This window comes from Panthera leo, chromosome A1 (genome assembly GCF_018350215.1).
Source record: "Panthera leo isolate Ple1 chromosome A1, P.leo_Ple1_pat1.1, whole genome shotgun sequence".
Classification (NCBI taxonomy): Eukaryota; Metazoa; Chordata; class Mammalia; order Carnivora; family Felidae; genus Panthera; species Panthera leo.
In genome coordinates this window covers 176897097-176911329 of record NC_056679.1, presented here as the reverse complement: position 1 = coordinate 176911329, position 14233 = coordinate 176897097, and the positions used below count along the sequence as shown (strand labels likewise).

General features: G+C 42.4%; 1 protein-coding gene across 1 annotated transcript; it reads left to right on the top strand.

Moving 5' to 3' along the window:
- Positions 1 to 1177: 1177 nt before the first annotated feature.
- On the top strand, positions 1178 to 7005 carry EFCAB9 (EF-hand calcium binding domain 9). The gene is made up of 4 exons (XM_042946782.1): positions 1178 to 1353; positions 4757 to 4905; positions 5854 to 6030; positions 6765 to 7005. The coding sequence occupies exons 1-4, from the start codon at positions 1218 to 1220 to the stop codon at positions 6960 to 6962; spliced, it is 660 nt and encodes a 219-aa protein (XP_042802716.1). The 5' UTR covers positions 1178 to 1217; the 3' UTR covers positions 6963 to 7005.
- Positions 7006 to 14233: the final 7228 nt, after the last annotated feature.

Sequence of the window (14233 nt, the reverse complement as noted above, 5' to 3'; positions counted from 1 at the left end):
GTGTCTAACTCTTGATTTCAGCTCAAGTCCTGATCCCAGGGTTGTGGGATCAAGCCCTGGGTCGGGCTCCCTGCTCAGCATGGAGCCTGCTTGGGATTCTCTCTCTCTCTCTTTCTCTCTCTCTCTCTCTCTCTCAAATGAATTAAGATTTGTTTAAAAAAAATTTTAAATACAGAAAAATTTAAAAAATTAAAGAAAATTAGGAAAACTTGAATGCCGAGTGAATATTTGATGACACTAAGGAATGCTGTTTGGTTTTAGGTATAGAAGTGATAGGTGGTTATGTTAAAAATAAAAGAGTCACTCTCTTTTTGAAATATATATTCAAATCTTCACAGATGAGAAGTTATGTCTGGGATTTGCTTCAAAATAATCCAGTTGGTGGTGGTGGTGGTGGATGGGGAATAGAGATGAAACAAGATGGGCCCTGAGTTGGTAATTGTTGAGCTGGATGCTGATTGCATGTAGGTTTTTATACCAATCTCTTTACTTTGTGATATTCAGTATTTGCAAATTCCATTATAAATTTTGTGAAAGAAAAAAACAGGCCTTGGGGCACCTGGCTGGCTCAGTCAGTGGAGCACATGACTCTTTTAAAAAATTTTTTTCTGTCTCAAAAATAAATAAAAACATTAAAAAATAAAAATAAAAATTAGGGGCGGGGGCACCTGGGTGGCTCAGTCGGTTGAGCGTCTGACTTCGGCTCAGGTCATGATCTCGCAGTTCGTGAGTTTGAGCCCCGCGGTGTCGGGCTCTGTGCTGACAGCTTGGAGCCTGGAGCCTACTGCGGATTCTGTGTCTCCCTCTCTCTCTGCCCCTCCCCTGCTCATGTTCTGTCTCTGTCTCAAAAATAAATAAAAACATTAAAAAAATTTTTTTAAATAAATAAATAAATAATGTGTGTGTGGGGGTCTTTATTTTGAGAGAGAGACAGAGTGTAAGCAGAGAGTGTTCTCGCATTCATTTCTAAACAGTCTGTGATTTTCAGTTACAACTGGTGATGTGGTGGCAGAGGAAAACCAAGGTAGCGAGAGATTTAAGACCACAGATACTACCAGCCAGGCCAGAAGACTGGGAGGAAGCAATTTTAATTTTTTTACTGACTGCTTCCTGTGATGTCTCTGCCTACTCCCAGAGCCTCTCTCGAGCCAGCATTCTAGTTCCAGAACCCTCCTCTGTTCCAGGTCGCCCGCGCCTTCGGCCTCCGGAGCGCCACAATGAAACTGAAGCAGGGCTCGTTTCTGTGGTACCTCTATCTGGACAAGCTATACTGCCTGTTATCCGTGAGGAACGTGAAGGTCTTGGTGGAGTATTTTCACCTTCTCGACGTGCACCACAACAACACTTTGAACGGTCAGTGCTTTCAGCCACATCTGCTCTGAGATGTCACCTGGTTTTTAACTAACGTGCAGGGGCACTTGCGGAACTGGGAACGGCCTGATTAACAGAGATGCATTTTACCTCTCAGTGAAGCAGGGAGAAATTGCCAATTGAGACTTGACACTGGGGGCGGTTGCGGGAGGGGGAGAAGGTTGCAGGCTCTGGGGTGAAATTCTGGCGCTCCTTGGTGGTTTGGAGAAGGTATCATCACCTTCTTTGAGTATCATTTTCCTCATCCATACATGAGGCTCCTAGTAAAAAAAAAAAAAGATAATGAGATAATGTATGGAAAACGTTTAGCACAGTGCCTGGCACATGGTAAGAACTTAGTGTTTGTTATTATTATAATTATTCCTGGGGGCTGAGTCCCATTCAGGCATTAACCCTTAAGACCCCCTAACAAGATCTCTCATCTGTCAAATGGAAGGTTTGAGTCAGTAATCTGCAGGATCCCTTCTAATTCCTGGTACTTGTGACCAAGTATTGACAATCTTAACCCTGCCTTTGAATGCATGAACTAATAGACCAGTTAAAATACTTTAAGCTTATTTTATTTTGTTTTGTTCTTAAGGACCAGATATAAGCAAAGTATCCTAACCATTCCTCGTGACCTGAAGGAAATAAATGCCATTTGTGAATAAGGTGTTTCTTCTGTAAAGGTTTGTTAGGAGTTTACACAATCTTTAAAAAATGCTTAAAAGACACCTTCATTTTCTCATAATTTCATGTCTCAGTTTTTCTCTTTACATACAGATGTACACATAGTATGCCACCAAATCTCCGCACTAACCCCGACCTAGATAAGGCAAGTGTAGGGCACCTTGCTGTAAACAGAAAAGCTGGGACTGAAACCCAGGGCTTTCTGATCACAAAGCCTACGCTCATAATCTCACTGGAATATTTGCTGAGAAGTCTGATCTCCCTAGTAACTAAATCACTCCCTGATGATGCAGTGCCTGAGAGATAAAGTCACACTCCTGTCTTCTGGTCACCAAGGGATTGGATAGTGACCTGACAGAGTGAAGGCAACAGCCTTAAGTTTTGCCTTCCAGGGAGGCAGTGACATAAGGCTTTGGACACTTGAGTGGGCCAGAGCCAGATGCTTTTTTTTTTTTTAATGTTTTTTATTTTTGAGAGAGCACACGTGAGGGAGGGTCAGAGAGAGAGAGAGAGAGAGAGACAGACAGAGAGAGAGAGAGAGAAAGGAGACACAGAATCCAAAGCAGACTCCAGACTCCCAGCTGTCAGCACAGAGCCCAGCGCGGGGCTTGAACTCCTGAACTATGAGATCACATGACCTGAGCTGAAGTTGGATGCTTAACCGACCAAGCCACCCAGGCGCCCCGAGCCAACTGCTTTAAAAACAGTATTTGTTAAGTAGCTACTATATCCCACACTAAAACATTTCTCCAGGAGCAACTACACAAAAAACACTGTGTATATACATAATGTGCTATTCCCACTTGTTCGTACCTAGTGGGGTGTGGGGAAGGAACATCAAGAGACCATCAGATTCTTCTCAAATCATGACACTGTGGGGACACCTGGGTGGCTCAGTCAGTTAAGCGTCCAACTCTTGGTTTTGGTTCAGGTCATGATCTTGCGATTTGTGAGTTTGAGCCTCACATTGGGCTCCATGCTGATGGTGCAGAGCCTGCCGGGAATTCTCTCTCTCTCCCTGTCCTGTGCACTCTCTCAAAATAAATAAACTATTAAAAAATTGTTTAAAAAATCATGACATTGTGATGACTGGTTCACTATGCTCTTCAGCTGGGACTCCAAACGACATACATGTTTTATGTATTTATTAGAGCCACATTTTATGCAAGAGATAGTTTCTGGAATCAGCGGGTAAAGGGATATCACATATTCACAAAGTTACACTTCAAAATTCCTGGTTACCATGGGTGATTTGCATACACAATCTGTAAGCCACATGCTGTTATATAAATGTGTCACCATGTTGGTTTCTTCCATCTTGTACTCCCTGAGACAGATGATTAGTGAGTAGAATTTCTGGCAAAAACCTTCCTTGTTTTTTTTAAATTACAGTATTTTTTCTCTGTATATGATTGAATACATATGTATTAATTAATCTGCAACAGATATGGCATCACTATGGAAAGAGCAAGGCAGAGTCAGACAGACTCTGAATCCCAGCTCTGTCACTCCAAGTAGGGTCCGCAGACCAGCAGCAGCCATATCACCTGGGAGCTTGCGAGAAATGTAGACTCGGGGCGCCTGGGTGGTTCAGTTGGTTAAATGTCTGGCCCTGATCTCAGCCCAGGTCATGATCTCACAGTTATGAGATCGAGCCTCACATCAGGCTCTGCACCGACAGCTCAGAGCCTGCTTGGATTCTCTCTCTCCCTCTCCCCCTCCCCCACTCGTGTGTACACGCTCTCTCTCTCTCTCTCTCAAAATAAACTTAAAAAAAAAGAAAGAAATGTAGACTCAGTCCAACACCAGATTTCTTGAATCAGAATCTGTATTTTTACAAGATTCTCAAGTGAACGGTATGCTCATTACAGTTACACAAGTACTGAAATAGACTAGTTACTATCTGAGGCTTATTTTAAACGAGTATCATACCACTTTCCCTGTAGGGAAATGTGGCATTTAAAGCACCTAGAACCTAACGTGCTCAGTGATTGCTCTTTCCCCCATAGCCAAATCCATTTGCTTTACAGAAGCATGAGGAATACTGATACTTTTTTTTTTTGAGAGAGAGTGTATGCATGAGCGGGGGAGGGGCAGAGGGGGAGAGAGAGAGAGAGAGAGAGAGAGAGAGAGAGAGAATGAATCTTAAGCAGGCTCCACACTCAGTGCGGAGCCCCATGCAGGGCTCAATCCCACGACCCTGAGATCATGACCTGAGCTGAAATCAAAAGTCGGACACTTAACTGACTGGGCTATCCATGCTCCCCGGTACTTTTCTAAACATGATTTTTAAATTTCTCATTTTGATGACCTCAAGTGAAAGACCCTTGCAAAATGTCAGTTTCTCCAAGAAAGTGTCCTGGGCTCCCAGTGAGAATTAACCTCTTCCATGTAGGAAGAGCACTCCATGCCCTTTACTGGTTATGGACACACATCTGTCTGCTCAGTCGAGCGCAGGAGCCGGGGTGGAGAATCAAGCCCAATCTACGATCTCCTTCCCCACAAATCTGGGCACAGTGCTTTGTCACACAGCTCAAGGGCAATCACTACTGGAGGCGTTGTGGAAGGAACAGTGACAAAGCCAGAAACAGTGTTACCATGACTATTCCCAGGTGGGCAAGCTTCCAACAGCTGCTACCGTTTCTGTGGCTCCCGCTTGTTTAGCATTTGGAACAGTTTCGGAACAATCCATCTCTGCATCTCCCCACCTTAACAGATGTGCTGTTTTACCACTTCCTTCATCATGTGACTAACTGGAAACGGAGGCAGATCATGATTGTGTTTAACATGCTGGACTGGAATGCTATGGGCGAGATTGGTTTTGACCAGTTCTACATGTTGGTCTGCATACTGCTGGCACAACAGGTGAGTAACAAGTCAGGATCTGGGGCAGAGGATGCAGAGCGTGGCTGCTGCCGCCATCTTGCTGAAGGTGAACTTGCAGTGAACTAAGACTGCATCAGACTTTGCCTTCCTTCCACTCGAAACAGGAAGAACAAAATGTGGCGAGAACTAGCTTTGGTTCCTAAACTGTCCATTTGTAACTGAGAAATTCCCAAGTTAGCCAGCCTCCCTTGCCGGCTGCCCCGCCCATCTTTAGCCCTCCTGCACCCTCTTCCGGAAGATAGGTCTCACTCTATCACTTCCCTCCTTGGCATGTCCATCCTTGCCCTTCATAGAGAGTCACCAGTAATCCCAAGTGCCTCACTCTCTCAATGATCCCTTCTCTCAGAGAATTTTCTGAAGGGGATGAAAGATGGAAATGAGACACGTTCTTCTTTGGGTTCCCACCTTACCTTACATATACTTTCTCAGTGTGTATTTATCTACTTCCCCCTTGGGAAGGAAACTTTTGTGTTCATCATCTTAACATATTGTGATGTCTCACGGGCAGATTTTCACTTGAAATGCATTCTAGTGACAAGGGTTCTGTCTAGCAGAATTGATCACAGCAGGTGGCTTAAGTTCCCCTTGAATGCAGATGCTGAAGCAGGACTTGCCACATTGACCATAGAAAGCTTTCAACCCTGAGCTCCTAGGATTTTGCCTTTTGTTTTTTTTGTGTGTTTTAAGTAGGTTCACACCCAGCACTGAGCCCAATGCGGGCTTGAACTCATGACCCTGAGATCAAGACCTGAGCTGAGATTAAGAGTCAGACGCTTAACTGACGGAGTCGCCCAGGCACCCCTTGGCCTTTTGCTTTTAGTTCTCTGGGAAATGGATAAGTGAATATACTACTCTTGATGCAGCCCAAGTTTTGAAAGTAGCACCAACAACACTGTTCATCTTATTACGTATTTCTTCTCTCTATAGAATCACTTGGAAGAGCAGTTTATCTTCCGCCACTCCCGGCCTGTTTTTGAGCTGCTTGACCTGGAGGGGGAGCTGAGAATTGGTGCAGAAAACTTCCACATGTACAACTTTCTCTTCAATATTAAAAAACAGGAACTCAAAGAGCTCTACCACGACTTTGACGTCACAGGTGACCGTGTAAGCGCAGATTCCCTAAGTGTGATTCCCTGGAAGCCTCTCTGTCCAAAGGCAGAGACAATGTCCTACTGCCTATGATAGACACAGTGGGGAGGGAGATGGGGAAATCCTGTTTGAGCGTTTCATGGCACTGGGAGCAGGAAAAAAAAAAAACCGAAGAGATTTATAGGCCCGTGAAGAGAGAGGACCGAATACGTGTTATAGCATATAGATGCAAAATTACAGAAGGTTAGAGACGAAAATTTTGTTTAGAAGTTCAGAGAAGTGACCAAATTAATATGGCAGGAGGTGACACTGGGGAAAGAGTGTATAGAGTTAACTAAGTAGAAAGGAAAAAAGTCTCTGGTGGTAACGTAGGAGTAAAATCCTAAGAGGAAACAAGTATGGTAAAGACCCTGAATCCTGCCTATTTAAAGAGGGAGTCTATGGCAGGGAAGAGAGTGGGAGCTAAGGTTGAAAAAGATGGATGATACTATGTAGAACCTTGGATGCCAGCCCGAAGCGTCTGGACTGGACGCAGAAGTAAGAAAGTGACCCATGGCTCCTTTGGAGTCTACAATACACTCTCTGTTCCTGGCTCCTAGACGACAATCAGACTATAATTATGTCCTAATTATTGAGCCTCTTCAAGTTTCCAAGTTTTTAAATGAGAAATGATTACAATCCTGTAGTCATCTGAAACAAAGTATCAAATCCTTCCTGAAATAATTTTTCTTTCTTTCCCCCAACAAAAGCGTCTTAATTACAAGGAATTTAAGCTGTTTACTATCTTCACCATGGACAAATACCAGGAGAGGCAGAAAGCGGAGAAAGAGAACGAGAAAAAGAGAAAGAAAGAGAAAAAGGCTCTGCTCAAAAAGAAAACGCAGCATCAGGTTAACGTGAGCTCCAAACAGTCTTCTTTTACAAATAGATCTGAAAGTAGAATGTAAGTAATTACAGCTGTTAACATGCCTAAAAATAAATTTAGAAGATGGAAGTGGGTATCTTTACATTGACTTCTACACATGAAAGGTTCAAATATGTGCTCTTCGATCAGGAAGTTAATACTTTAATAACTTCTTGACCCCACAATAATGTAACGTGAAGTGCACATGTCTTCGTTCTGTTGCCGCTTTTCAGATCAACACTGCTCCTAAGGTCCCTGTATATCCAAATACTTACAAACACTGGCTGGAGCTAAGCAGCTGAAAGACAATGATACTTTTCCAATGTTTGTTCACTAGTTGTCCAATACTCTCAGAATCCTTTCAATTCTCTCAATCCTTAAGCTAAAACCACCTGGATGCAAGACACTTCAAATTGGTGAAGTGCCTCTACCTGTAAGGGAAAGACATTTTTTCCTCTTTAAAAAAAAAAAAAACAAAAAAAAAAGTTTATTTATTTTGAGAGCAAGTGAGCAGGGGAAGGGCAGAGAGAGAGGGAGGAAGAGAGAAAATCCCAAGCAGACTCTGCACTGTCAGCGCAGAGACCGACATGGGGCTCAATCTCACGAATGCTGAGACGATCTGAGCTGAAATCACGAGTTGGACGCTTAACCGACTGAGCCACCCAGGGGCCCCAAGACTTTTAAGGATATAGGGGGCTTGTTCTTCCTAGGACCTAAATTACTAAGTTAGGTGCTTAAGCAACTGTACAAATCTACTACGGTAAAATAATTATTACATGTCCTTGTATAAATTATTTTTTTTGTATAAGTAATGCCTTGAATAATTTTTAAATGATTTTAGTATGGGACTTGTGAATCCGCCCACCTGAATGTACTGTGATATATATATATATATATATATATATATATTTAATGTTTATTTACTTATTTTTGAGAGACACACACACACACACAGAGAGAGAGAGAGAGAGAGAGAGAGAGAGAGAGAGAGAGAGAGAGAACAAGCAGGTGAGGGAACAGAAAGAGGGAAACAGAATCCCAAATAGGCTCCCAGCTGTCAGGACAGAGCCTGAAGTGGGGCTAAAACTCACAGAATTGTGAGCCCATTACCTGAGCCAAAATCAAGAGTTGGACGCTTAACTGACTGAGCCCCCAGGCGTCCCTGACTGCACTGTGATATTAATGGTGATAATTACCATTTAGTAAGTAGTTGCTATGGGTTAGGCAGGTGCTTTAGATGCATGAAGTTATTTATACTCATAACCCTGTGAATCAGGTGTTATCCAGAATTTACAGGTGAAGAAATTGAGGCCTAGAGAAATTAACATTTCCCCAAAACACATAGTGTGCTAGTGGTAGGAGCACGATTCAAATTCAAGGTCAGTTAGATGCCCGTGCTCAGAGCAAATGATCGCAGTAACTGACTTCAGTTCTAGCAGATTCTGTTTAAATTTCAAGCCAGGATTTCACTGGCTCTGAATCCCCTTCTGCACAATGCTAATTACCACCTCTCCTTCTACCATAAACTTTAGAGGAACAAGTTGGGCAATTAAAGAAATACAGCTCATTTACTATAAACCAGGAATTTCTTAAGGATCAGTTATACATTATAACCAACCATAAGGCATCCAGACTTCATTACCTAATAACCATCAGAAATCACCTTCAACGTGCAACAGAAAAGAATACTGCTTATCTAAGATTGTGGCTGGTAAGTCAAACTTGTAAGAACACAAATCAAGTTCTTTACCATGAACACACTCTGTATTTAACATACAAAGCACCTCAGAACAATGCTTCTCTCTTCCTCTGATTTGGTGAAAAGTTTGCAGGTATTCCCCAAGGAGAATACCCTCTGGCAAACAGTTTAGACACTACTGCACAGACACAGACTATTGAACTGAGAGACTGGTATTTAGCTGGAAAATGACAGCTGGAAATCCATCATCATTTCAAAGGGTCTTGCCAATAAGCTTATCTTGGGATAGGTTTCTGCCTCTTTTCTGGAATCCTAGATAGCTTTTGCTACCAGACAGCCTTAAGATCTACACAGAGTTCTGGGAGGAGAAACTATAATGAGGTCTTAGAAAGGTTTCTCTTTCCTATTTTCCAAGGGCAACAGTCCTGAGATATATAAAAAGGAACCATGGCATATGTGATTTTTTACAGACACAGTCTCTAAAACAATGAAGATACTATACCTTTAACGATTTCAGAATGGGGGTAGGAAGGGAGAAGGGAAAGTTGAAGATAAGTTAATTGGTTTGAATTTTAACTAAATTTTAAACTAAAATTTAAAATAACTTATTCATTTATTTCAGTTAATTTAAAATGAATATCAAATGACTAAAGTTTCAGGAATGAGTTTTCCCTCCTCCCTGGATATCATTAGGTGACAATAAAAGGTACATGATCCAACTATCAGATTTTTTTAAATCCTTAAAAAAAAATGTTTATTTCTTTTGAGAGAGAGAGAGTGAGAGCCCGAGCGGAAGAGAGAGAATCTCAAGCAGGCTCCACACCCCGTGCAGAGACCAACATGACTGTGAGATCATGACCTGAGCCGAAATCAAGAGTCCTACACTTAACCAACTGAGCCACCCAGGCGCCCCTAAGAAATCCTAAGAGCATTTTCATAAATTGGGCAGTTTAAGAATGGAATCAGGAAACTGAGCATTCAGCTCTGATGGGCCCAAACTGAAACTCTGTGTAAAAACTAAAATTCAATAGCAGGGGTAAAGTGACACTTTGGGGACTAGAGGTACAACAAAGAAAACAATCTGTCAACGTCTACTTTGGAACTTTTTTTCTCAATTACATTACAGGACTTCAAGTTTTTAAACTTTTTTTTTTTTTTTAATGTTTATTATTTCTGAGAGAGAGCAAGCACAAGTGGGGGAAGGGCAGAGAGAGAGGGAGACACAGAATCTGAAGCAGGCTTCAGCTGTCAGCACAGAGCCCGATGTGGGGCTTGAACTCCTGAACTATGAGACCATAAGCTGAAATGAAGCCAGTCACTAACCGGCAGAGGCACCAAGGCACACTGGGACTTAAAGTTTTTTTTTTTTCAACGTTTTTTTTTTTTTTTTTTTTAATTTATTTTTGGGACAGAGAGAGACAGAGCATGAACGGGGGAGGGGCAGAGAGAGAGGGAGACACAGAATCGGAAACAGGCTCCAGGCTCCAAGCCATCAGCCCAGAGCCTGACGTGGGGCTCGAACTCACGGACCGCGAGATCGTGACCTGGCTGAAGTCGGACGCTTAGCCGACTGCGCCACCCAGGCGCCCCTGGGACTTAAAGTTTTTAAAAATGTCTGTGTATGGGGCACCTGGGTGGCTACTTCGGTTAAGCGTCTGACTCCTGATTTCAGCTCAGGTCATGATCTCACAGTTTGTGAGTTTGAGCCCCGCATCGGGGGCGGGGAGGCCTCTGCACTGACAGTTCGAAGCCTGCTTGGGATTCTCCTTCTCTCCCTCTCTCTCAAAATAAATAAATGTAAAAAAGTAAATAAAAAAATAGTAAGAGAATAAAAATGTGTATGTAGATGCTTCAATTAAGTTTATTTCCACAGTGAGTTAATCCACTGTGTCCGGTTAGACCAAGTACATTTACATATTTTTTGGGTGGTAGTTAACACACTATATTCTATGTCATAGTTAGATTAGAATTCCTTGGTCAGCAAAACACGTGTTGTTCAGGGAGCCTAAGCAATGGGCAGAGCGGCCACACTTGCAGTGCAGGAGAACGGCAGGCTGGGCTGGGGAGAGGACTACAGTGTCAGCCCTGGAACCCAGCACCACAGGACGGGTTCCTCCAGAAACTGTATCAGCTATAAAGAGGAAATCATCTTATTTGTAATTTTTATTTATTTTTGAGAAAAGGTGTGAGTGGAGAAAGGGCAGAGAAAAAGGGAAACAGAGAATCCAAAGTGGGCTCCACGCTGACAGGAGAAAGTCCGATGCGGGGCTCAAGCTCACGAACCGTGAGATCACCACCTGAGCCTAAGTCAGACGCTTAACCAACTGAGCCATCCAGGTGCCACGAGAGGAAAGAATTTTAGAGGAAGCTAAGCAAAGTGAAATCATTTCTCTTCCACTAGTCCTTAGCCCTCTTGTATTATCACTTGCCTCATGCCAAAGACAGAGACTAGAAAAGGCCAAATCAACTCTGCTGACCCCTGCCAAAATGGGGTTACCTACATGAACACCCTTCACAGAGCCAGAGAACAGAAATCACAGGAGGCCAGTTACTGCAAGGGAGGTTATCAGCCACACTCTTCTTTCTTTTCTGTAAATAAAAATGTTAAATCATAACATTTGAAAGTTGGAGGCAGACACAGATATATTTGCTAATTATATAGTTCAATTAGACCATTAAAAAAGTATAGTCTTAAAAACCGTGAAAAGGGGCACCTGAGTGGCTCAGTCAGTTAAGTGTCAGACTCTTGATTCCTGCTCAAGTCATGATTTCAGTCGTGTGGGGCTCTTGCATTGGGTATGGAGACTGCTTGAGATTCTCTCTCTCCCTCTGCCCCTGCCCAGCTTGTTCTCTCTCTGTAATTAATAAACAAACAAATAAGCAAGCAAATAAATAAATAAATAGGTGCCTGGGTGGCCAGTTAAGCAACTGACTTTTTTTTTTTTTTAACGTTTATTTATTTTTGAGAGAGAGAGGATGAGCAGGGGAGGGGCAGAGAGAGAAGGAGACAGAGGATCTGAAGTAGGCTCCTCACCAAGAGGGGAGAGCCCAATGTGGGGCTTGAACTCACAAACCACAAGGTCATGACTTGAGTTTAAGTCAGATGCTTAAATGACCGAGCCACCCAGGCACCCCAAGCAACTGACTTTTGGTATCAGCTCTGGTCATGATTTCATGGTTCGTGGGATTGAGCCTGGCGTCAGGTTCTGCACTGTGTGGAGCCAGCTTAGGATTCTCCCTCCCTCTCTCTCTGCCACCCCGCCCCCCGCTCATGCACATACACACTCTAACAAACTTAAAAAGCCATAAAATAAGAGTGATTTTTCCCACATCAATGGGAAAAAGAACAATGAAAATTATTCAGTAAGTAGTATCAGGAAAAGTGGGATTAACTAGCTACCTACAAAAACAAAGAAACAAATAAATCTGGGCAGCTACTATATTCCTTGCACCAAAATAATTCCAGATAATGAAACCATAAAACATATTAAAAATATGAGACAAAAACTTTTATAATCCAGGTTGGTAAGACCTTTTGAAGTAAAGAAGAAAACCCAGAAGCCATAAAACATAAGACTGATAGATCCAACCAAGGAAAACTTCAAATTTGTGCATGGTAAATTACCCAAACCAAAAACAAATGGTAATACAGGATAGAACATGATTAATTTCCTTAATATTTACAAATCAAGAGGATAAGGACCAAAATGCACCAGAAATATGAGCAAACAGACAATTTGCAGGGGGAAAAAAAAAGGCCTAGAGTAAAATGCTAAACTTCAAAGAAAATATACAAAGTAGGACCACAGGACACAGATTTTCACTTAGATTGTCAAAGATCAAAATGTTGGTTAGGGTATATAGGAAAACAAAAGCAGTCATATTGCTCTAGTGTTAAACTGGTAAGATCTACTTGGAGGGCAATTGTGCTTCTACTCTCTAAATGTAAAGACTCTTCGATCTAGCAATTCTCTCTTCAGGAGTGCATTCTATAGACATACATAGACACCAAGACATAACTATAGAGAAGGACATTTCACGGCAGCATGGTTTACAGCAGCAAGATTGCAAATAGCCAAACTGACCAAATTTAGTCTGAAATAACTGGTACCCCAGACAGAAAATAAGAGGGATGATGCAGATCCAAGATTCATCATTTTAAAACGTAATCAAGGTGCAGAATAGTATATGTATTTATGCATATTTACAGAAAAAACAGGGTGGGGTGGGTGAATGTATTCAAGGTACACCAGAACAGTGGTTCTCACGGTGTGAATCTCAACCAGCAACAATAGCACCTGGGAATGTTCAGAAAACCAAATTACTGTGGCCCCACTCAGACCTAATGTGGAACTCGCAAGAGAAAAGTCCAGCAATGTGTGTTTTAATATGCCTTCTAGGTAATTCTAAATTTTTTTTTTTAATGTTTTTATTTATTTTTGAGACAGAGAGAGACAGAGCATGAGCAGGGGAGGGGCAGAGAGAGAGGGAGACACAGAATCTGAAACAGGCTCCAGGCTCCGAGCTGTCAGCACAGAGCCTGAGGCGGGGCTCAAACTCACGGACCGTAAGATCATGACCTGAGCCAAAGTCGGAAGCCCAACCGACCGAGCCACCCAGGCCCCCTGCCTTCTAGGTAATTCTGATGCATGCTCAAGTTGAGGAACTGCTGTGATAGAGCATCTTTAAAGATACCCAGAAGAGTGGTAAGAGTTGGTATATCTAGGGAATGGATAGATTACTTTGGTATGTTTGGATTTCCCCTCCATGTGTATTTATCACCTATTTTGAATAAAAGATTAATTGGGGTGCCTGGTATTAGGGGCACCTGGGTGGCCTGGTTGGTTAAGCGTAGGACTTTAGCTCAGGTCATGATCTTATGGTTCATGGGTTTGAGCCCCGTGTCGGGTTCTGTGCTGACAGCTCAGAGCCTGGAGCCTGCTTCAGATTCTGCGTCTCCCTCTCTCTCTCTGCTCCTCCCATGGTTGTGCTCTCTCTCAAAAATAAATAAACATTAAAAAATTAAAAAATAAAATAAATAATTATCAAAACCTGCCACTTTGATGCAAACGGGTAAGAAAGTTCACTGTTCTTAGAAAACGGAATTATGAGTTCTGAATTATGACTCAAAAAAACCAAACCAAACAAAAAAACAAAACAAAAAAACAGCAGCAGCAGCTGGGGCACCTGGGTGGCTCAGCTGAGTATCTGACTCTTGATTTCAGCTCAGGTCACAATCCCAGGGTCATGGAAACGAGCCACGTGTCAGGCTCTGCTACTCTACACTGAGCATGGAGGCTGCTTAAGATTCTCTCTCTTTGCCCTTCTCCCCTACTCACACCCTAGCTCTAAAAGAGAGGAAAAAAAGAAAAAAGAAAAAAACACAACAGCCTACTTTAGACCAAGATTTCAACGTGAAAGATAAAGCATATCTATAAATGACCATGTATGGTTTGGCATAGCAGAGCCAAAGTCTGGTGATAATGAACTTGTTATTTATTGAGGTAAGGTTTTTCAAAAGAAGAAAAACTTTCTTAGAGGTTTCATTAGAATGAGGCAGATTACCCTTCTGTAGAGAATAACAAAAACCCAGAATAAAAGCCAAGACAAAGAGA